At 46.3% G+C, this 22,900-nt stretch overlaps 1 protein-coding gene across 2 annotated transcripts in view; it reads left to right on the top strand.

The window, feature by feature from the left end:
- The first annotated feature begins 3,130 nt into the window (after positions 1 to 3,130).
- SETBP1 (SET binding protein 1) overlaps positions 3,131 to 22,900 on the top strand; it is a 266,909-nt gene continuing 247,139 nt past the window's right edge. For both annotated transcript variants that reach the window (XM_051642998.1, XM_051642997.1), the window contains exons 1-2: positions 3,131 to 3,391; positions 19,597 to 20,257. In XM_051642998.1, coding sequence (XP_051498958.1) covers positions 19,766 to 20,257 — 492 coding nt within the window. In that variant the 5' untranslated portion in view covers positions 3,131 to 3,391; positions 19,597 to 19,765. The remainder of the gene's footprint in view (positions 3,392 to 19,596; positions 20,258 to 22,900) is intronic.

The following is a 22,900-nucleotide window of genomic DNA, read 5'->3' as shown; positions in this document are numbered from 1 at the left end:
AATGGTCAATGGAGCTCTTCAATTCACAGGGTTTACCTGCCAAAAGTTTTGAAACCAAAATTCTTCACAGGAAAAGGTCACTGGCAGCTCTGCCAAGAAATGTTGAAACTATTTCTTTTTGTTTCCTTCAGATATAAAATGACAAAATGTAGCTCTAGTGAATTAATTTAAAAATAAATAATTAAAAAAAACTCGACAAACAAGCCCCTCTTCTGTGTCAAAGAGCTGATTCAAAATTACAATTCTTGTTTGGTTTCAATCAGAAATGTCAACATTTCCAGTGTGACTTCTCCAATTCAAAAGTTGTTGGATTTAATACTTGTTTGGGATGGAGGCGGGGTTGATCTGCTGGTCCTTGTTTTTTTGTGTATTTTATTGATTTGTTTATTCTTTTCTCCTATTGGTGGAGAAACGCAGAAGGCAAGGACAGGAGAAGAAGGAAGGGCACAGCCTGTTGCCTCTACCCAAATTCACTGCCTTGGCATTTCTAGGCCTCATGGCAGAGGTCACCCATATGCACAGACCCAAAGGAAAATAATGGCTTGGAGTGATTTTTGTCTAGTTTTTCCTGGAAATCAGGAGGAAGCAGATGGGGCTGAGGGCACCTACTCTTCCATGTACTTGAGTCTGCACAGGGTTGATGGGTTCTCATGGGTCACACTTGTCCTACCCAGCTGGTGCTAGACTGGGACCTGTGTGGTAGACTGCTGCTACACATTTAAGGGATCGTGGCATATGAACAAGACTCCATGACTGGTGAGGGTCAACCCAGTTAGTCCTTGCATCAGTTGAACCCTGAATTCAGGTTGTCCTGATGCTGATATCGTAAGTCCCAGAGAGAAGGGGAGAAACTCTGTGTTGAGCCTACTGTAACACTCTGGGACAGAGATCTCTGTGGCAGCATCTGTGCAAGGAATCAAATATGCAGAGGTACCTGGGGGGGCTATACCTTACTCCCCCCCAGTTTACCTCAAGCTGTAAGCACACTCCCACAGCTCTGTCCCACAAACCTCCCTTTTCTGGGGATTCCTCTTTATCACCTGTGTGATTACTCAGGTAAGCCAACAACTTACTCCTGTGAGTAACAGTTTGCCAAACTGGCAGCCCAAAAGGCAGCAATCATCCACACTGCTGGCAGAACAAATGTGGGAGAGTAAAACCCCAAGGACATGTATTTTGCACAGCTCCACTGGCCCGGTGCTGAATTTGTGCTGTATTTTGGGCACTGTTATTGCTTCATACCGAAAGACATGGGGAGGATTTTTAATCCTTAAAATAGGTGTTGGGAGGTCGTGCTTGTCTTCTCCAGCCTCAGAGAGGCATTTTCCTCACTTCAGGTCTAACCAGCAGTCACTGGGCCCCAAAAATCTCCTGCATAGGTCACAAGCCCACAGGGGCTGCACTGTGAAAAGGAGGGATGGGGTTGGGGGGAAAGGGGGGATGAAACGGGGCAGGGGAAGAGGGAGGAGTGGGAGACGGAGAGATTGGACTGGGGTAAATACCACTAACCTGAGTCTCACCTTCTCTCCGTTTTCTCCCCTAACCCCATCACTGCTGCTGTTGTGTCAGGTAGTGGCACTGTTGAGTACATTAACCCAGGGCTGAGCATTGCAGCCGCACCGAGCGTGTGTACGTGTGTGTGTGTGTGTGTGTGTACGTGTGTGTGTGTGTGTGTGTCTGTGTGGTGTGTGTGTGTATGTGTGTGCGTGCGTGTGTGCGCGCGCGCCTGATCATTAACATTTATTTCCCCCCTCACTCCTCGTTCCCCTTTTTCTCTCCCCACTCCCTTTCCCCCCCCCCCCCCCCCCCTCTCCGCCCCAGTGCTGCAGGAATCCGGGAGCGAGCGAGAGAAACAGAGGAAAGAGCCAGACGGAGCCATCAGCCCGCAGATCTGCTTAAACAAATCGCCGCCCCTTGCAGGGAGGGAGAAGGAGAGCGGGGGGGGGGGGGAAAGCGGGAAGGAGTGGGGGAAAGGGGGTGCGGGGGGCGCAAACCAGCCCAAAAGACAAAATAGAAGACAGAGAAGGGAAAAAAATCCAGCGGGTAACAAAAAAAAAAATAAAATAATAATTTTTAAAAAAAAAAAAGCAGCCCCCAGCGCCCCCTTTCCCAGACTGTACTCCCAGCGAGGAGGGCGGGTGTGTGTGCGTGTGTTTGTCTGTCTGTGTGTGAGCATCGATCCCGTGCCCGCTAGGAAAAGGGGGTGTTTTCCCCCCCCGCCCCCCTTGCCCTCCCCGCCGCAGCCCCGCAGCCCGCCGGAGCTCCGGCACCAGCGCGGGCCCGCTCCGCAGACCAGACAGGCGGGATAAAGGGAACAGCTTCCTCGCCGCCAAAGCAGCCCTTTTCTCGTCGCGGGGCTTTGCTCTTTCTTTCTTTTAGGGATTTCCAATCCCCCCCCCTCCCCTCTTCCTCCCCCCCCCCCCGCCCCATCCCCACCCCCCCTCCACCCCCCCCCTTTTTTTTTTTTTTTTTTTTTTTTAAACTCCTCGCCGGGAAAAGCAAAACCGAAAACGCTTCCCACCCTCGCCCCCCTTGAAAAGGCCCCCAACCAACCAACAACAACAAACAGAAAGCAAAAAAGCCCCCCCGTCAAAAAAAAAAAAAATACCCCAAAAAAACAACAAAAAAGACAACAAAAAAAGAAGGAAAAGAAAAGGAAAAGCAAGAGAGCCAGAAAGACAGAGACAAGCTCCATCGATTTCAAATCCAGGATTTTATCCAGTGCATTGATTTTTTTATTCTTTTTTTTTTTTTTCTCGCGTTTTTTATTTTTCCCTTTCCCCCTTCTCCTTTCTTTCACTCACCCCCCCCCCCCCCCCCCCCCTTCTCCTCCTTCCCACCCCCCTTTTTTTTTCCTTTTTCATTTTATTTTGGATCCTGCTAAAATTAGCCAGGACTGCTCTGGGTGTTGCGTGTTAATTTGATTTACTCCGGGATTCCGGCTTCCAAGACGCCATTTTCCCCCCCTTCTCGCTCTATCTCGCTCTATTTATCTATCTCTCATTTATCTACCGAGCTATCTATCCCTCTGTCTGTCCGTCCATCTCCCTCTCCCCGGGTGCCTTCCCTCCTCCCCCCGCCCTCCTCCCTCTCCGTGCTGCGCGGCCGTGCGCTCCCCTGATCTGACAGATGAACACCGCCATGGGTTTGCCGCAACACAAGCAAAAGCACCTTTGGGGGCTGTGGCGAGGGATTGAAACCGGGATCTGAAAGAGAAGAGACAAGAAGGGGGGAATCCGAGGGAGGAGGAGGAGGAGGAGGAAGAAGAAGAAAGAAGAAGAGGAAGAAGAGGAAAGAAGAAGAAGAAGAAGAAGAAGAAGAAGAAGAAGAAGGAGAAGAAGAAGAAGAGGAAGCTTCTAAGAAGCCCCCGCTGCGTTTTTTGGGGATATGGGTTAGTAGAAAAAAAAAAAAAAAAAAAAGAACAAAAAAACCTGAGACATCGAGGAAAGGTCTGTCTTGATGATCAGGATTGCAAGAGGGTCTTAACCTCTCTTTTCCCTTCCCCCCCCCCCCCCCTTGCTCGTCTTTGCATGCAAAAGTTAATGTCGTCTCCTTTTTTTTCATGTTGTGACTTTGCAATGGCGCGGAAAGGGCTTTATTTATTTGAGGGGGGGTAATATTTCTCCGCTGTACAATGCATGCGAGTCTTCCTTTCCCCTTCCGACCCCTTCCTTCCCCATGCTTTGTGGTGGGGGGTGTGCGTGTGTGTGTGTGTATGTTTGGGTGGGGGGGGGGGGGGGGGGTGGTGTAAAAGCGCGCTGCTGGGAAGGGGTTGCGATTTTTTAGGAGTTTGCATAATGTATTTGCCTTCCCCCCCCCTCCCCCTTCCCCACCACCATCCCGGCGCCCCATATATCCCCTCACCCCTTTGGTAGCTTGCATGTGTTTCCCCCGACACGGTGCCGGGGTTAGGTGGCAGCTCTATGTGTGGAAAGGAGGAACGGCGGAGGGGGGGGGCAGAGGGGAGAACCCCCCCCCCCCCGCTTTGTAAATTGCAGGTTAAGTGGAGCTAGAGAGCAACATTGTAACCTTATGGGTATTTGTGAGTGTGTGTGAGTGTGAAGCGGGGGTCCGCGGCGCTGGGCGCGGGGAGGACCGGGGGGCGGGGGGGGGGCAGTGCTGCCCCGGGGCGGCCGCCGCGTCCCCGCGCTTGTTTTGACATTGAAAAGGACACGCAGCCCCGAAAAGCGGCAATTTGCAGGAGCAAAATCATAGAATCATAGAATCATGGAATCATAGGGGTTGGAAGGGACCTCGAAAGATCATCTAAAAGGAGTGTTGGCGCTGGAGGTGTGTGTGTGTGGGGGGGTGGGGGGTGGGCGGGGGGGTGGGTGGAGGAAGAGAGAGAGGGGCCGTAATTAGCAATGCTGGACCCCCCTTCCTCACTCTCCCCTCTGTTCAGTGCCGAAGTGAGGCGCGTTAATAATGGTTATTAATAAGGCGGTGATCGCCACCCCCGGACCCCGGTGGGCCCTCTCCTCTACACTATCCCTCCCCCCCCAAAAAAAAAGGGTGAAAGTGGAGTTCAGCTTTGGGCGATTTGAATATCGCCGATATTATCGGGGAAGGGGTGTTTCTGTGTTTGGTTGGAGCGGGAAAGGGGTGTGTGTGTGTGTCTGTGTGTGCAAAACGCAGCTTTGCAGCCGCGGGCGGCTATTGTCAACTCCAGCCCTGGCGCAAGGCTCCCTGCCCACCTCCGTGCACACTCACTCACACCCACTCAATCACACACACTCACACTCACACCCCTTCCCTCGGGGTCTCCCCTGCGGGCAGTGAGAAATCAAGTCCCTCCGGCGAGGAAGGGGCCCCCCTCCTGCCCTTGTTTCCCGGTGTGTGAGTGTGTGTGACTGCACATGTGTGTGAGTGAGTGTGTGTGTGTGCATCACACCGGGCACTGGCGGTCCCCTGCGCTGCCTGCCCCTGCCCGTGCGTATTTATGTGTCTAAAAAGGCAGTTGAGAGAAGGATTTCCGATTCGTTTCCGCTTCAAATAAACGGCACTGATAATCTCGGGCCTGACGCCTGATGCTAAAAGGGCATTTCGACGCCGGGAACCGGACCGGGGGAGCGGCAGCCTGCGGGGAGGGGTTGGTTGGTAGGGACACCCAGCCCGGCCACCCCCCCGACGGGCAGGTCCCCCTTGCCCGGGAGAGTTTGCCAGGGGAGATGCTGGTGGGAGCAGGATGTGCTTGGCGGGGGACGCATGGGGAGGGGGCTGCGGGAGTGTCGGGGATCACTACCCACCCCTCTCGGTGCCGTGCGTTGTCGATGCCCCCGCCCCGGGCTGGGGGTGTGGGCCGGCGGCTGCCGTGAGCTCGGCTTGTCGGGCACTGGGAGGAGTCCGCCACAAGCAAATGAAGCCGGTGGGGAGGGGATGAAGGAGGTAGAGGGGAACCGGGCAGAGTTTCTCCCCCCTCAAGTAGAGGTGTTTCATTAGCCACCGGCCCGTGGTGGCCCTGCCGGGGCCGTGCCAGGCCGGGTCGGGCCGGGGGGGACCCGCCGTGTTGCCCTGATATGTCCATCTGTCAAACCGCGGAGGATGTGCGAGGCGAGCAAAGCGCTGAGCCTGCTAGTGCTCTGCTGTCAGGGAAAGTAATGTGATCCTCTCGGTATTGACAGGAGGATTTCAGGGGTAAAGGACTGCTGGCAAATCCAATCCCATGTTGAATATTATGGACCCAAATGGGAACAATTATTGATCCGACAGCCCCTGCAGCCAGGACTAACTTGGTGCAGGCTACAGTAATGATATAATCGGCTGTCTAATGTCAGGCAGCAATGGCACAAACCCGAGGAAACAAGTGTCCAGGACCTTTTATCGTAGGCGGGAGAAAAAAAATGCCTATCAGGGAAAATGTACAAGTGGCTGTACAATGCACACCTTGCTGCCCTTCCTCGGCCTTTGCTGAGATTACATCCCTCACTGAGGAGCTACTTCCACTTAAAGGAGAGTCTTCATCTCCATTTGTTGTGTTTGCTTTTTTTTAGCTAAAATGAGCGGAAAAAAAAAAAAAAAAAAGATCCAAGTCATATACTTGTACTTTAATCTCTGCTCTTAGGTCAGATGGGTTATGTAAAAGAAAAGGAAAAGAACAACAACAACAACAAAAAAAAGCAGAAATATTCAGTGAATGGAGACTTCTCTTCCATCTCTTATTGGCTTTGCCTTTTTTTTTTTTTAACTGCTCAGACTCAAAGTTTTAATTGAAACCAGAAATCTATTGAGAAGTAACTGAGCCAAGAAAACCTCTGTTTTCTCTGCAACTAGGGATGGGGAATAAATAATTTTTTGCTGATGTTATTTCAAGTTGTTTGAGCTCTTTCGTTGCTGCCAAAAAGCCCAGCATAGATTATTAACACATTATCATTTTAGGAAGATGCACTCTCTGAAATGTAATAAAATGGTGTGTTAGATTTGTGCAGAGCCATAAAATATGTTAGTTGTTGGCAAACAAAAGAAACAGTGGCCATGATTTATTATTAATAATAATAATAACTGAGCTATTTAGCTCGAGTTAATATTTACTGGGTTTCTCATTTCAGGTTCCTCAGTCTCATTTCCCATAATGTACTTAGATTAAGTTAGGAACTGTTCTTTTTTTAGTAGCTGCCATTGCCATGTGCTTAATTAATTCAAGGAGCTAAATGCTTGAAAAGGCCCAACTATCATGTTTTGGCTTTGGGTGCTGCTTAATCTCCTCATCTGGTCTCTTTTGACCCATCCTTTGAGCTCCTTTTCCCCAGCACACACATCTCTTAGTTTTAAGTGCCATTTTGCCAATGGGACTTCTGTTTTCAGTTAAAAGATTGTGCTAATCCCAGTTTCAGTGACTTTTTTTGCCCTCTCAGTAGGGCTCAATTGCTCACACATAATCTTTCCCTTCTTTTTTCTTTCCCCTTTGGACAACACCCTTCAGGATTGAAAAACTCTTGCCTTGTGCTCAGAGACTTGAAATTACACAGCATTTTTGATTCTTGACCTAACTGGTAGCAAGAAAGGCTATTGTCTAATGAACCACGTAAAAAACAGTTCTAGGATCCAACAGATTGCTGTGATGGAAATGAAAGCTGTCCCAGTGAATTGATGACTGATTTGTTTAATCATATGCCTAGGCAGTCTTTCTTGCTCCCTGTTGACTACCCATCTCTGGAGTTTCTGTGATCTGTGAGTCTGAGATGATGTTGAAAGGCAGTATTAGCAACTGCCAAAATCTACTCTGTGATGCATGGACCACAGCAGGGCCAATAGAACAGGATTTAGGCCGTGTTCAGAAATTCAGCATGTCATTTTTGCCTACCATAACACACAGGCGTACAGGTTTTTGAGCCTGTTAACTGCTGCAGATAAACATGCACTTGATGCTGAGGGAAGGGGAGCAAGTATGTGCATAGAAAAGACAGGTGGTCAGGTGGAATCCATGGCAAATCTAGCCCCACTGCTGGAAAGTCCAGACAGTCTTAGGGCAGCAGAAATCAAAGGTTTAGAGCTAGTCCAAAGCCTAGGAAGAAAGGCAAGAGTCTCTGGGAGAACTGTAGTGTAGAAGGTTCCCAGTGTTTGGCTGCAGGGCTTGTGGTTTCTACTGGGACTGGTTTTGCTGCTATTATAGGTTATGTTCTCATTACTTTCTCTCTTTCCAACTTGATAAAAAAAAGGAGTTTCCTTTCCCGTCATTATTGTTGTGGAAATAAAATGACTCATCCTTTTAGGAAATTGTAATCTTGATTAAAGATGGGTTTTAAAACCCCTCAGCTCCAGGTCTTAGCCTGGAGGGATTGTCAGATGTGAAAACAATTTCCAAATTTTTGAGCTTGGGACCACTTTGCCTTCTGCTATGGGCATGAAATCGGGTTGCAAGCACACGTTGTTAGTGTGGTTGCCTCTGAGGTGCACTCAGACCCTCAGACACAGTTTCTTTTCCCTTCTCCCAACATGAAGTCTTCACCTGATGTATCTTCAAAAGTTAATTGCATTGTTGGACCTGCTTAGAGATATGCTGGATGCTGGGAGAAAGTGCAGCTCCCCAACAGGCATCTAGATTCTGTATTCACATGTAACTGGTCATAGAAGAGAAAAGCAAGGGGGATAAATAACTTAGGGGGGGAGGGATGGGGAACGAAAGGCAAAACCATTTCTTAAATTGAATAAAAGCAGTCAGAGAATAATGCAGCCTGTCCTTCAGAGCTAAGAAAATGACTGAAGGAAGTAGGGGGTGGTAATTTTTGTTTATCAGCTCTTGAGAGGAAGCAGAGTTAGGGGCTATTTTGCCCTTTTGGAGTTGAATTTACTTTGCCGCACAGATTGTCCAAACACAATGATGAGCTTTTACTGTAAGCTGTGGGGCAGCTGGATATGAAAGGCAATCTTCTGACTTTATTTCATTTAGGCTTTTGTTGTCTTTTTTGAAATTGAAAATTTTGAAGGGTTCTGAGGTTAGTCACCTCTCTCTCTAAAAGGCCAGATTGAAACTCTGGACCTCAGACTCCCTTAGGATTGGGAGGATTTGATCTGGGATTGATTATGATCTTTACAGTTCTAGTTTACTTCCCAGTCTAGCTGGAGATATTTGCAAGGTCTCAGGGCTCTGTATCTCTGTGATCTTTGCCTGGCTGCCTGTCCACTAAACCCACGTGCGGTGGTGATGATTCTGTCTACTTCAGATGTGAAGGGGAAAGTAATGGGGCTGAAGCACAGGTGACATGGCCAGAGAAGTACTCTGGGAATCTGATCCTGGTTGTTGCTCACAGATCCCAGGGTCAGTCAGGTTTACCCTTCTTTATGAGTGGTGACAGTGGTATGGCTCATGTACATGTCCATCCAGTGCAGAGGTTTTGCAGGGAAGAAAGGATTTGGGCAAAATTATAAGGATGATCCTGATCTGACCTCCCCATAATAAGGAGGTGAGTCTGATGAACATTTTTGAAAGCAAGCTCAATGTGTGGAAAAGCCAGGCAGGAGGACACCAATTTCCATGCAAAAGCGAGTTGAGAAGGTGGTGGCGAGGTTCTGACCTGCCCTGGTGAATACCAGAGCACCATGTGGCCCAAGGCTTGGTTCTGCAGTGTGTAGTATATTGGGATGCAAATGTCTGGCAGAGCGCGGTGCTGTGGTTCTGGCTAAATGCTGTTGTGGGCGCAACTTATTTAGCTTCTCACTGCCTCTTGAAGAGTTAATTCTTGTTCCTGTAAGAGTTGCTGTGCAGTTAAACTGGGCAGTGAAGTGCTCTATGAATGTGGCAGCGATGAGAGCAAAGTTTCCTCTACTATATTATGGTATCTCCTGCAACAGTGCTGGGGAAAGCTGTTCAAAATAATGTGTGGTAGGCAAGCAAGGGGTAACCCAGGGCTCACTTAAATACCTCAAAATTAGAGATGGGTTGAAGATCGGAAGCCTGAGGTTTTATGTTACTTTGAAATTTTTGTTAGCTTTAACCTTTAAAATTGAGAGATATATATGTATACAATGAATCATTCTGCTTCTCCTGGTATTTTAGCAGATGGGGAAGGTGGTTTTAAGATGGAAGGAAGAAAATGATAATACTCAAACCAGAGGTCAAGCTGCAAGGCATTACAGGCATGTCTTTCCTCCATATGAATCCACACATCCTGAATATCCTACTGATGTGATTTCTGAGACTTGGACACTGGCCTAACCATGTGTTTCCAGACTCAGCATATTCTGAGGAGATGCTGTGATCCATGCGTACCTCTCCTTAAGTTCTGCAAAATTTTTTGCTTTGGAGAATGCAATGGAGTTTCCACCAAAACTCCTCTGAAATCCTATTAGTTTGGTAGACAAGGAAATCCTTCCTGCAGTTTTTTCTTTTTTTTTTTTTTTTTTTCTATTTTTTCTTTCTATAGCCTTCCGATGGAGCTCCATAGTAGGGATTCAATAGAATTCTGTTACAGGGGAATAATTCTCTACTAAATTCTTCTATTCTTTATCAGAAGGGATAAGGGACTTAACTGGGGGAGTTTAGGAAGTGTTCGAGTGGTATTGTGTACATGTAAGGTATAGCAGGCACCTGGGCAAAGTGCTCATTCCTACTAAGGTTGCAAACCAGTTTAAAATACTAACCCATATATTGAGATCCTTGTAACTTCCATAAACCTTCAGCTAATGGGCTGAAAATTGTCAAGCTTTCTCTTTGCTTGATGGCAATTTTCTTCCTGAAAGGCTGAGTAAATTCTCTCCAGCTGTCAGTTGTTCCTTTTTTTTTTTTTTTTTTTTTTTTTTAATTTATTCAGAAAAATTGAGGGTGGGGAAAGAAAAGGAAACACTAACCATATGCTTTTAAACAGGGTAGCAATTCTAACCTGCCTGACTTTCAGTTGATGGGTGAGTGAGATGAAAAAATGGAGGTCATGATTTCTGATGCCATGACAAATTGAAAGTGTAATTGTAGGCATCTTAAAGTTGATGGGGATCTCTTAGTCTGCTGGCTAAAAGAGAGAGACACTGTCCTTACAAATCCTGCTGGATAAGTGTCATAAATGGCATTTACTATAGGTATTTGTGTACAATAGATCCCAGTTCTGTGTCATAGGATGTAGTCACAGAAACACATCCTGCTCCTCCATCCTTTTATCAGAGTTGAAGACACACCTTAAATATGCTTAAACACTCTTAAAACATGTTGCCTTTTAAGTGTGGCTGTCAGGCCAGAACATTTTCTTCATGTTTAGCTCAGTGAACAGGCCTCTCAGAGCCTTGAGAAAAAGCTCTGGACAATTAGCTGCAGTGTGGTGCTGTGTAGGGACTGGGGCCCTACTTAAACCTGCATCCATCTCCAGCTGGGGAGCAGTGGTGTGAATGTCTCAGTTCAAGGGTCTCTTGATCTCTCAGAGCCCACACACGAAACTTTGCTTGGCTGGGACCTAAATGAAGGACTAAGATTAGGAGACAGAGACTTATATGTCATCTGTAGAGAGAGGGGGCACCCATAACTGACTTGACCTTGGATTGCCCCAAATTCTGACCACATCCCGACCTTTAACATTCTCTTGAAGTCAGTAGCATCACAAGAGAACAACAATCCAAACTCCTGGTCCTCCTTGAATGGAGATTTGAATTGTGAACCTGGTGCTCCCAACCCTCTTTGCCACTGGAGAGAGGGCCCAATGTGTGCAACACCGCACAAAGAGCACAATGAAGTAGTTCAGCTGGAGAGGCCTTTCGGGCATGCAGGTACTCAGCAGGCTCTTATCTCCCATCTGACTCAGCTTCTCCCAGCACTTCTGTAACCGCTTCCTCTTCAGCCTCATTAGAGGCGAGGCTGCTCCTTTCCTTCACCCGTAGCAGCTGTTGGTTATCTTGCCTTTATTCCTGGCCTCTGGTCTTCCCACCAGCATTCTCCCAAATAACATTTAAGCCTCTTGTTGTTGCTGTCCCAGAAAGGTGGGCTGCTCTTTGCCCTGTGTGCATCCGTCCGGGACCACTTGTGTCCTGCCCTACTTTTTCCTCCTGCTTTTGCTTCTGTAAACCATGAGGCTTTAAGGGTATTGACTTGTTTTGCTGACCCAAACGCTCACTCCTCTCTCAAAGCCAGAAGACTCATTCCTCAAGTCAAAGCAGTTTCTATGCCTTTCTCTAAAATCTCAAAATTATTGCTTATCTTCTTGCATCCTCTTTAAATGCTCTAATTTCCCACAGTTCCCCCTTGATGCTGGGGAAGCTTGGTGCATTGTACAGCACCAAGCAAGACACCGCTACTCAACTTGGAAACACACAATGCAAGCCTGAATGGACAAATTCCAATCTTTCTTATTCCTAGTATCTTCTGAAGCATGCAAAATTGAGTAATATGGGATGTGTTGTTTGTACAGCCTTTAGACTGGGCACAGGATCGACTCTGGACCAAAGCCTTTTTGCTTCTTGTGCCATCAGTTATGGCTCTGAGGAATGGATGCTGAGCCAAGACCTGGTGCATTCCCTATCAGATGTGTTGTTTTATTTTTTTTATTTCTTTGTTTTTCCTGAAGGGAGGGAAAGCTGGTGTATTTGGCACTTGTGCAAGCAAAAATGAAATAATGGAGGAGGGGAAAAAAAGAAAAAAGGAGGAAGAAGGAGTCCCATGGCAGAAGCAGCAGTAAATAAAAACAAACCTCTCGTTAATGATTTATACAGAGAAATCATTTTCTACACATTTCAGGGTGCAGTGGGAAACTTTTGATCAGAGAGAGAAAGGAGAGATTATTGCCCTAGCATGACGGTGTTAGAAGGAGGCTACTGTGTCGGATGGCAGCTCTCCAAGAGCAGAGTCAATCTAGGAAAGTTTGGTAACACAGATGATGGAACTGTGCAGGCTTTTGCTTTCTGTGGCTGGTCTCTGTGCCAATAACCTTTCCCTAAATACCCATAAAACTTTCCATTTGTAGCCTGGAGTGGCTGCCACTACCTCCAGGATGGTGTGCTTGGCAAGAGCTGGCCCAGACCAGAGTAAGCATTTGAAGTCCCCTTCTTGTGCATGTTGACACTTTTCCCCAAAGAGTTTTATGGCTGTTTTTAATGGGAGTAGATTTTATCCCTGCAATGGCACACTCTGCTGCACCCAGCTGAGTGCTCAGGTTATTCTCGTGGATCATCTCAAGAGTCATCTTTGATTATACATCATGCCAAGGGTGATGATGCTTGGTCTGGGAGCTCAGCAACCTGATGTTGACCTGATGTAGGCAGATCTCCTGGCTTGGCTCTTCGTGTTGTAATGAGCGGGAGCACAGTTGGCATGTCATTCTGTTTTCTAGTGTCCTGGAGGCTTTATAAGGGTGATGGGTAAAAATCACACGCCAACTCTTGATGTCATTGGGATCAAACACTATTGTGTGATTCAGAGATGTAAATCTGTATTGAACCAAGCCCAGCTTTATAGCTGTCCTGTAGCAGAGCTTGTCTTGGAGGGCACCAGTGGGATTAGTTTGGTCCTTTATAGACCAGAAGTCAGCATGAGGAGGTGTTTATAGGTCTGATGACCATGCTTCCTAACCTGACACCCACATAGAGACTTAGGTTGTGAGAGAGTAGATTTATAAAGCCTTGGCAGAGTTTTCAGGCAGGAACTTGTAAAAGTCCTTGGGCAACATGATGGGCATCTCTCCTCCTACCACAGATGGGTGTTTTGCTCCACTGTCTGTTGCCACAGCTGTACCTTGGGCAGTATTGCTTTTATGGGCCTTGTGATTTATGGCCGTGTCAGTTGTTTAATCATTCAGTTGGCCCTCCCTTCAGCGCTGTAAGATACTTAGTTACTTACATAGAAAGGTGACTATCTGATCTAATTATGGAGTCTCAAACCTAATTATGGAGTCAAATATTATTCCATAATCTGCTCTTAATGTCTCTATGTTGAGAAGACAGATACACACGTGTGTAATGTGCACATTTACATGCCTCCGTAATTATGGATATGGTTGGGCTCTCATTTATTTCTGTCTTTTTATCTTGGGGGAGATGTTTTCAGCCTTGTCTGGCTGTGAGAGATCTTTGGGTTATCATGTCTTTTTCCCTCCAGTGTGCCTTTTTCTGACTCCCTTTGCTGGGCTTGGGCACGCTGAGGCAGAGCCATCAGTCAGCATTAGTCAGTCACCCTGGTGGAGGTGCGGGAGGCTGGTAGCACTTGGTCTTAGGGCAATCTGATGGAAACAAGTGAAGATTATATTTCTGCTGTTGTTCTAGTAACTGACATTAATCCTTGCTTCTTGTTTTCATGTGGATAAACCACACCTGGGAGAGCTTGCACCCCTTTCCCTGCAGAGGAAGTTCTCACATAACCCATGCAAAATCAGAGGCAGAGGTGGAAGGGCTGGGATAAAAGCAGTGTTGGAGGCAGGGCGACCATGTGGAGAGGAACCACCTTTCTTCTAATTCATCCTAATTTTGAATCACGTAACTTAGTTAGTGAGTTATTTTTATAGAAAATTTGTGAATTACAGACATTCATTTATTTTCATTCCACTCACAATTGTTCTTTTCATTTGAGGATCTCATACTGTATCTGTTGTACACCCACACCTATTTTATACATGTCTGTATCCCAGTATATCTTATGGATGGGAATTCTAGGAGTATGTCATGCAGTGGAGAGAACAATTTGCCCAGCACTGGAGATAGAGGCGAGATAGTACCTCACAAGAGCACAGAATGGCTGGGGTTAGAAGGACCTTTGGAGATCAGCCAGTCCACCGTGCTGCTCAGTGCAGAGTCACGTAGGGCAGAATCATAGAATCACAGAATGATTTGGCTTAGAAGGGACCTTAAAGATCATCTAGATCCAACCTCCCTGCATGGGCACAGACACCTCCCACTACATCAGGTTTGTCCAAGCCCCATCTGACCTGGCCTTGAACGTTTCCAAGGATGGGGCTTCCACAACTTCCCTGGGCAACATGTTACATTGTCTCACCGTTCTCACACTGAATTTCTTTCTAATGTCTAACCTAAACCTCTCCCAGTTTTAATCCATTCCCACTCATCCTGTCACTCCATGCCCTTGTAAAAAGTCCCTCCCCAACTTTCCTGTAGCCCCTTCAGGTACTGGAAGGCTGATATGAGGTCTCCTTGGGGCCTCCTCTTCTCCAGGCTGAACAACGCTAGTTCTCTCAGCATGCTTCTGGTTGTGCTTTGTTGGAATTTCAACATCACCAGGCCATCTCTGTTTCTTTATTAAGAGATAATATTCACTTGTTTTGCTTGAAGGGGAGGTCCTTCTGCCTTGTTTCTGTCGGTATTGATGCAATACAAGTGAAAGGAACAGGGTGCTTCTTATGGGATCCATAGTGGGAATGGAAAATAGCTGTCACAGGCATTTTTCCAGCTCCCTACGAAAGCTGGGTTGTTCTGTTGGAGTATCGTGGCCACAGGAAGTAACCAAGGCTGGGATCTGAAGACATGATAAATATACCTCCAGGGCTCTAAGCAGCAGATTAAATGCACTACTGGTTCATAATACTGATCCAGTATAAACTCATTCTCCTGGCTCAAATTTTTTGAAAAAAATTTCAGTGACTTTTTTTAATCCCAGAAGACTTTGTATTGTGTCATGCTAGATCACTTATTTTCACCACATTGGGTTTATGTCTTACAAGTTTTACCTATCTTCTGGAACTGCCTGTAAGTTGGCATGAAAAAACACTTAACCCTCATCTTGGGTGCCCTGGTCCATTCAGTAAAAAAGCAGTCAGATGACTGTTCCTGATCTGCATCAGACTTGTACTGCTGTTGGTCTGGCAGTGCATGGACCGTGACCACAACCAAGCTTGAAATTCCTAGGTTTTTTGCAAAGCAATAATGAAAAAATAGCTTGAGGCATTTTTTATTTATTTTTTTTTGTGTTCCTAATGTGGGTTAACTGAGTTCATTGCAGCTTGCTGCATGCCAGGCTGTTGGGTTTTTATGTCCCATGATGGATTCTGAAGTTTCACTGACACTTCTCATAAAAGCAGGCTTCTGACCAAAACTTCCCCTCGGGTGTAATATGGGTTGTCCATGGGCCTCTGCCCCAGAGGCAGCTGCATTTCAGTGGTGGCATATATAATTGAGGAAGCAACCCAGAGTTCTTTGGAGTGAAAGGTGATATCGCATCATTAAATATTGCTGTAGAGTCTCCAGTGCTTTGTGGTGAAGGGTTTTAAAAAGGATGGAAAGTAAAGAGGCTTCCAGGATTTCTGATAATTTTGCAGAGATTAAGGATTCAACTGTGTGTCACATGGGAGAATGTGAGATCCAAAGGCCGCACGATAGACATAGAGTTCGAGAAGATGTGAGCTACACTTCATGTTCACTGTGACACTCTCAGACTTGTTGCTCAGTTTCCCCTCACTTGAACCCATTAAATAGAATATTTTTCATCTTATGGCATTGTGGATTCTATGGATAAAACTAAAGTTTTAGCAGCTACAGTCTTGGCTGGGGTTAGTGTGCTACGAGATCTGGGCAGTATCTGTTTAATATTACTCTGAGCACCCTGCTGGTGCTCCCGGTGCTTGAGCAAATCAGAACAGCAGCACAAACACAGGGCAGCCAAACCTGGCTTGCTCACATTGGTCAAATCAGCATTTGCTTGCTACTAATGTGGTAGCTCCTCTGCATAGGATAGAAGCCATGCTAAGTGTTATACCCCTTTCACTTGACAGAGAATCCCAAATCCTGGCAGGCTTGGAAGGGCAGTCTGGGTGAGCACTTAAAAGTCTAGACACCCCCACCTCTTCTATGTTTCAGATAGAGCTAGAGGTCTCCTGGAAAATCCGCTTCCTGCCCAGATTTCCAAGTATGCAAATTGCCAGCTAAGGCAGAAGAACTGCTGGAGGAAAAGTGTTTATCACCATCCCTTCAGCTCTTCTGCTCACAGGCAGTCTGAAGAGGGGAGATGGGGAAGCTTCCAAAAGAAACCTGAAGTGAGGTTTCCTAATTAGTCAGAGCGCAGGTAGCCTGCCCAAACAAGAAAGACAAGTATAAAGTCCCTGCACCCGAGTCATTTAACTATTAACCCCGGAGGAGAGTAAGGAGATACCTAAAACAATGACCTAGTTAATTCTGCGTGGTGTTTGAGCACAGGGTTATTTGTTGCTACCTGCAGGTCTGGTGATATCATCACTGCTGGCTCTCAACAGAACAAGAGGCCAATATTTTTAAGTGGGATTTGAAGTTGGATTTGGCATGAACTTACCTGACACTAGTGTAATGTAATGACTTGATTAATCTGCTTCTGGTTTCTACTGACCTGGAGGCACACAGCCAAGCAGGGATGACTGTTTGGCCATCATGACCCAGAGTTTGAGTCCAAGACCCACAACCAGACTTTGGAGCAGAAACCTGGCTTTTTATTCACCCTCCATAAAACATTACACAATGACTCAAAACCTGAAAGACCCTTCCTAGCTTGTAGCCATGAGTTTTATTCCGGCTCCTATCCAACATAAAGGTCCCATGCAGGCTGGTTTATTACACTGGTGTCTGTGGTCCCTTCCCTGCACCATTGGTGGCTGGGCCCTGCCTGCCAAACTAGATGCTATATGCCAGAAGCCTTCTCTTTTTTTTTTTTTTTTAATTATTTTTGTTTTGTTTTGTTTGGGGTTTTTTTTGGGTTTTTTTTGTTTCTCTTTCAGCAGTGAGAGAGGTTAAAAGCCTGTGGGCGGAGGCCGGCACAGAGTGCCCATTGTACATGCGTGCATACCAGAGCAGTAACTCCCTGGAATGCTGCACCTCCAAGCTTTTACCACCTTGTGTTTGTGTTGCAGCCCAGGAGTATGTGTACATTTCGTCCCTCTCCAAGGAGATTAACAATGTGAAATGGCAGATAAATAGGACGGCCCTTTTTAAATTTTTTTTTATTGGACCGGTTGGCTCCCATTACCTCCATAGGCACAAAGGAGAGGTGAGGTGCAAGGTTGGTCAATTAGGTGGAGCAGCTCCTTGCAACTGGGTGGCTTTAATGTACTAATTGCGTTAGTAATTAGCAACTACCACATGGTAAACACTTGGGTTCCAAACTATCTCAGGGCATTAACCAACCCACCCTACAATGGCTTTGCATGAGGTAAGCGTTAGCCTTGTTTCACAGGTGGTGAAATGGATACTTGCTGACCGCAGGGTGAGTCAGGGCAGGTGAGCAGGAGACCTTGGGTCTGTTAGTTCTTCAAAATCACCTTAATGAGACCAGTAGCAGCAGTTCTGGGAAATGCGTCTCCTCCCTGTTGTCAGAAGATGTGCAACTTAAGCCTAAGTGTTTTTATGGTGTGCTTCTATCTACTGTGAGCCACACAAACCACCTCCCAGGCAGTTCAGGCTCCATGATAGTTCTTCCTTTTCTCTCTTTCTTTTTTTTTTTTTTTTCCCCTGCTTGGACTGTCAGCTTGTGCTATTTATGGGAAATTTATTTGAATTTGTGTCTGCCGGGACCTGCATGGAGGTCACTCAATAACTTCATGGAGCTCTAGGATGCTTAGGACTTTCCATTAGTAGCCATATGTCCTAGGGTCAGATGAGTGACCCATGGCCATACTCCAGTGGCAGTGTGGATATACAACTAATAAAAGGTGCTCATTATTGCTTCTTTTTGAATTTTAAGCTCATGCAAAATATTTTAAAAAAAGCAGAAAGAAGGCACTGGTACAAGGACATAGGATTTTTCTTGGTGCTTTAAAAATAGTCTACACTGATAATGCTGTTGTAAACTGGTGTTAGGTAGCAAGATAATTTTTATCTTTTTCTGTTTATTGCAACTAAGGGTGACCTGGGAAGTCCCTGGCTGTCCTCAGATCTTTCTTGCACATGGTTGAGGGGTGGGGTTTGGTAGTGTAGCAGAGGTAATCTAGCAGAGAGCTACTGCTCTCTCTGCTACTAGATCGAGCTACTAGGTTGGCAGCCTCAGCATCTTCTCCTGGCAGTGTCTCCTTCTTGTCTCCTTCCCATATGCCAGAAGTCATACTCCTCTGACACATCAGGAAGCTTTTTCTTTTACTGAAGTGGCAGAAAATATCTTTGTTTCTCTCTGAGACATTCTTCTGCTAATTTTGTAACCTGAACTAACTTGCCATGATGGATGGAATGCCTATATGAGGGATTTTAGGGAGGTTGTACAAAAGCACATCAACACCTTTAAAAAAAAACAAGGTGTATTATTTTATGTAAATGTTTGATATTTGGCCTAGCCTTTTTATCTCATTGGGTGACACAACTTTTGGCTCAGTTGAACATTCACAGCTTCTCCCATTAACTTTGGCCAAGACTTTTTAAGGTACCAAGTACAAGTGCTTCCATCTCAAAGGGTTCAATCTGCAATATTTTAAAGAAGCCCACATTTGAAAGGATGAGACCACAGCCTTTGCTTCAGTTGGCCCAAGTCTTCATCACAGAAGGAACCCACAGGCATGAGAGACTCTGGAAAACACTGAGTATAGCTTTCGTCCATTGTCCTCAATACTCCAGGTCCCTGGTATGTCCTGAAAGAGACCCAGGTGGAGGATCCTCCTGCACTTCCAGCATCCAGGGGGCATCTTGGGTTGCAGACAGTGTGTGCCTGGCCCAGTATGTAGTGAGTAATTAATCCAAAGCAGAGTGTCCCTCAGAACAGCTGACAGTGGTGGGCATCTTCCTCTTGCCTGCAAAGTGGGAAACAGGAAGTTTGGAAATCTTCTCCCTGATTCATAGGGCAGCACCATATTTTCTGCTCTCTGATCACTGGGTTATTGTTTAACCTGAGACAAGCAAGTGTCTACTTCTGTTTTTTACCCCTTTCAAACATCCTGTGGCAGCGAGCACTTTAAAGTTGTGAGGTGGTTCATGGATGTGGAGAGCTGGTTGCCCCTCATTTGGTTCCCAAGTCCAGAGTTACATCTATACACTACTTTTGTCTTTCTGTATATATCCATTTTCATCAATTTAGCAATATACGTGGCTATCCTTCCATGCTTTGTGATGTCAGATCCAGCCCTCAGAAATGCCTGCCAGGCTTGATTCCCAGTTTGCTTCAAGGAAAGCCCTTGCAGGGGAAGCCCAAGCGTGCCCCATTTCAGTCATCTCCACACTCGTGTTCAGTACATGTGTATGTGCTAACTTCCTTTTTTTTTTTTTTTTTTTTTTTTTTCCCCTTTCTTTTGACAGTGGCAGATTTGGTCTCTTCTGAGGTCCTTGCAACTTCTGGGCAATCAGAACGTTGAATTCGGCGGACAGTTACCATTCATTACCTCGGGTCGCACCTGCCTTTGCTCTCCTCATCCCCTCCTGTGCTCCTCTTCCCTCTGATAAAACTCCAGGGCATTGTAATACTGCTATGGAGCCTAGGGAGACATTGGGCAGCTCCCGGCAAAGGGGGGGTGAGGCAGACTTTCTGCCTGCCACCGTCCCCTCTGCGAAGCCTCCATCTACCTCCGGCTGCGCGGGGGAGACGATGCTGCCTGCAGTGGCCTCGGGGAAAGGGATCCCAGTGAGCGGTGAGAGGCTGGAACCAGAGGAAGAGGATGAGCTGGGTTCTGGCAGAGACGTGGATTCCACTTCCAATGCGGACAGTGAGAAATGGGTGGCAGGAGATGGCCTGGAGGAGCAGGAATTTTCCATCAAAGAGGCTAACTTCACAGAGGGGAGTTTAAAACTAAAGATACAGACTACCAAGAGAGCAAAGAAGCCCCCAAAGAACTTGGAGAACTATATTTGCCCCCCTGAGATCAAAATCACCATCAAACAGTCTGGGGAGCAAAAGCTTTCTAGAGCTGGGAAAAACAGCAAAGCAGCTAAAGAGGAGGACAGGTCACACTCCAAAAAGAAGGTAAGTCCTACTGATTCTTGTACTTCCCCTTTCTCCTGAAAGCAGAGGGTGAGGGTAGGATTAAACCTGCTGAAACAGTTTGTGTCTGAGTTGTAACCTTGGCAAGGTTTGCAAAGCCCTGCTTGGCTGTGGAGGAGATAATAGAGAGTATCACCCTGCACTGCTGCGTGGGCTGCAGGGAGGGTCTTGAACTGTGCTTCAGAGGAACCGATTTGGAAAGGATCAAAAGTTCAGCGGGACCTCTCCTATTTTTGTGCATAATTGAGATTTAAGATGAATCATGGCAAGAGTGATAAATGGAGGAGGCCATTTCTGAACTGCTTTGTGTCTGAACGCTAATGCTCGAGTCTTCTGGCAGTTAAAGCTTTCAACTACATTTTTAAAATACAGGTATGTGCGCAGTGAACAATTGAAACCATTCCTGTATACTGGTTGAAGGGCTTCATTATTCTTGATTACAGCATTGTGCTAGCAACACTATAGTTATCCTTTGGAAAATACTTCCATTATATGTCTCATTTTCTTCCAAATGCATATCATTTTCTTGAGATATCCTTCTGGAGAGAAATTTTTGGTATTTTAGGTTTGGGGAAAAACTGGTATTTTTATTTTTTATTTTTTCGTGTAGTCAAGGGGAGGAAGAGGGAGGAGGAAAGAAAGAAAATCCTTTATTTGTAGAAGCTGTCTTCAGGAGCACCCTTTTGTTTTGCTGTGGGCTTGATTTCTCAGTAATGTGCCCTACACTTAGTCTTTAAAACGAATTTATTTCAACTGTTCCCAGGTCAAGGGGCAATGGACACGAGCTGGAACACAGGAAGTTCCATGTAAATATGAGAAGGAACTTCTTCATTATGAGGGTGATGGAGCACTGGAACAGGCTGCCCAATGGGGTTGTGGAGTCCCCTTCTCTGGAAATATTTAAGACCCGACTGGATGCAGTCCTGAGTAATGTGCTCTAGGTGATCCTGTTTTAGTAGGGGAGTTGGACTGGATGATCTCTAGAGGTCTCTTCCAATTCTGACAATCCTCTGATTCTGTTTTAAGCAGCACTGGTGAGAAGAGGGACAACTGGTGACCACTCATGTCATTTTGGGTGTAGTGGTGTTTTCTGTCCTAGGCGTTAGATAAAGGAGCTTTGGTCAGGTTGAGGTTTATCACAGGACACAGTGTTTGCTTCCTTAGTAGCTTGTGGGCATCATGATGAGATCAGCCAAGAACCCAGATTTGATGAAAGACTCAGGTTTATCTCTAAAAGCTGGACAAATTGATCTGGGATGTAGGGTTCCACTGATTATTGCTCAGGAGGATGACTTGGCTTTCCTGCTCATGAAGCTTGGATCCCTCATTGTGCAGAAAGTCTCCACTTCTTTCATACCTTGTAAAAGTGAGGGATGCATGAAGGGCTGCTTTAAACCTTGAAGAGGTTAATTGCCAATGGCTCTTCTCGTGGAGACTTTCCTTGGCAGACTCACTTAAACTGAAATTCTGATAACTCTAATTCACTTTTTGAAGCATCAACATTTCCTACTGACTGAAGGCAGAGCCCTGGGAGATTAACATTGATCACTTGGAGAACACTTCTCTTTGAAGCAGAACTTGAAAAAATAAAACAATCAAGGGGATTTTATTCTTAGAATCGTGCTAAGTTGCATACTATATGTGCATGAAAAAAATAGTTCTTTTTAGCACAGCAGCAGTTTGGCCCTATAACACTGAGGAGAGATTCTTCCACCTATTTAGAAGGACAGGTTGTTTTCTTTGCACTGAGCAATGTCTTATTTCCACTTCCCTTTCCTCCCTGAATACTTGCAAAGGTCTCAGGGGAACTAGCAGTTGTGTGAGACCATGCTTGGTGACAGCAAAGGTGTCACAAGCAATCCCTCCATGGCCATGCAAGGAGGAAAAAAAGACTTGCAAACTAGCGTACATGGACTATGAAGAATATAAATGCTTAAAAATCAGGGCTTTCATTTCTGTTTATCACCCAGTCAGATGGGTAAGGAAGATAACATTCATTCCTCCATGTGGCCATCCAAAAAGCTTAAATAAGTAAAGCTAATAACTATAAGGAAGCTATGTGCAAAAAAACCCCAACCCCAACAACAACAAGAAAAGCCCTGGGTAATGTGGTTGCGCTCAGGGTGAGACGTTAATTGCAGAAAGATAAGGAGCTTGAAAGAAGTGGATCATGGCCCAAATGCGGCTGCATCCAGCTCGCACTTGTGCTGTGAGGTCTGGGCTGGTTGTGCTGTGTTTGCACCCTGTGCACAGCCTGGAAGCACTTTGGGACAGCACTGGCCTAATCTGGCCATTAAAACGAAAACAAAACAAAACAAAAAACAACCCCAGCAGGTGGATGCTCTGAGCAGATGGGGAGAGGGCTGCCGCGGCAGCGCAGCCATTAGCATAACACCCAACGGCTGCCGCACGGCAGCTGCTGAGCTGCGGCCGTGGCAGAGAGGTTCCCAGCAGGGATCTGAAAGACCTCAGTGCTGTGATCTCCAAGGGTTTGGTGCTTCGAGACCTGCAGCCTGCATCACCAAGATGGTAAATGACCTGCATCCCTGCAGCCAAAGGGATTTCGCACACGACTGGCTCTTAGCTCATGGGTTGCAGGATCAGGCCTTGTTTGTGAACATCTCG

The sequence above is a fragment of the Apus apus genome, chromosome Z, assembly GCF_020740795.1.
Source record: "Apus apus isolate bApuApu2 chromosome Z, bApuApu2.pri.cur, whole genome shotgun sequence".
Classification (NCBI taxonomy): Eukaryota; Metazoa; Chordata; class Aves; order Apodiformes; family Apodidae; genus Apus; species Apus apus.
This window is presented reverse-complemented; position numbering and strand designations above follow the sequence as displayed.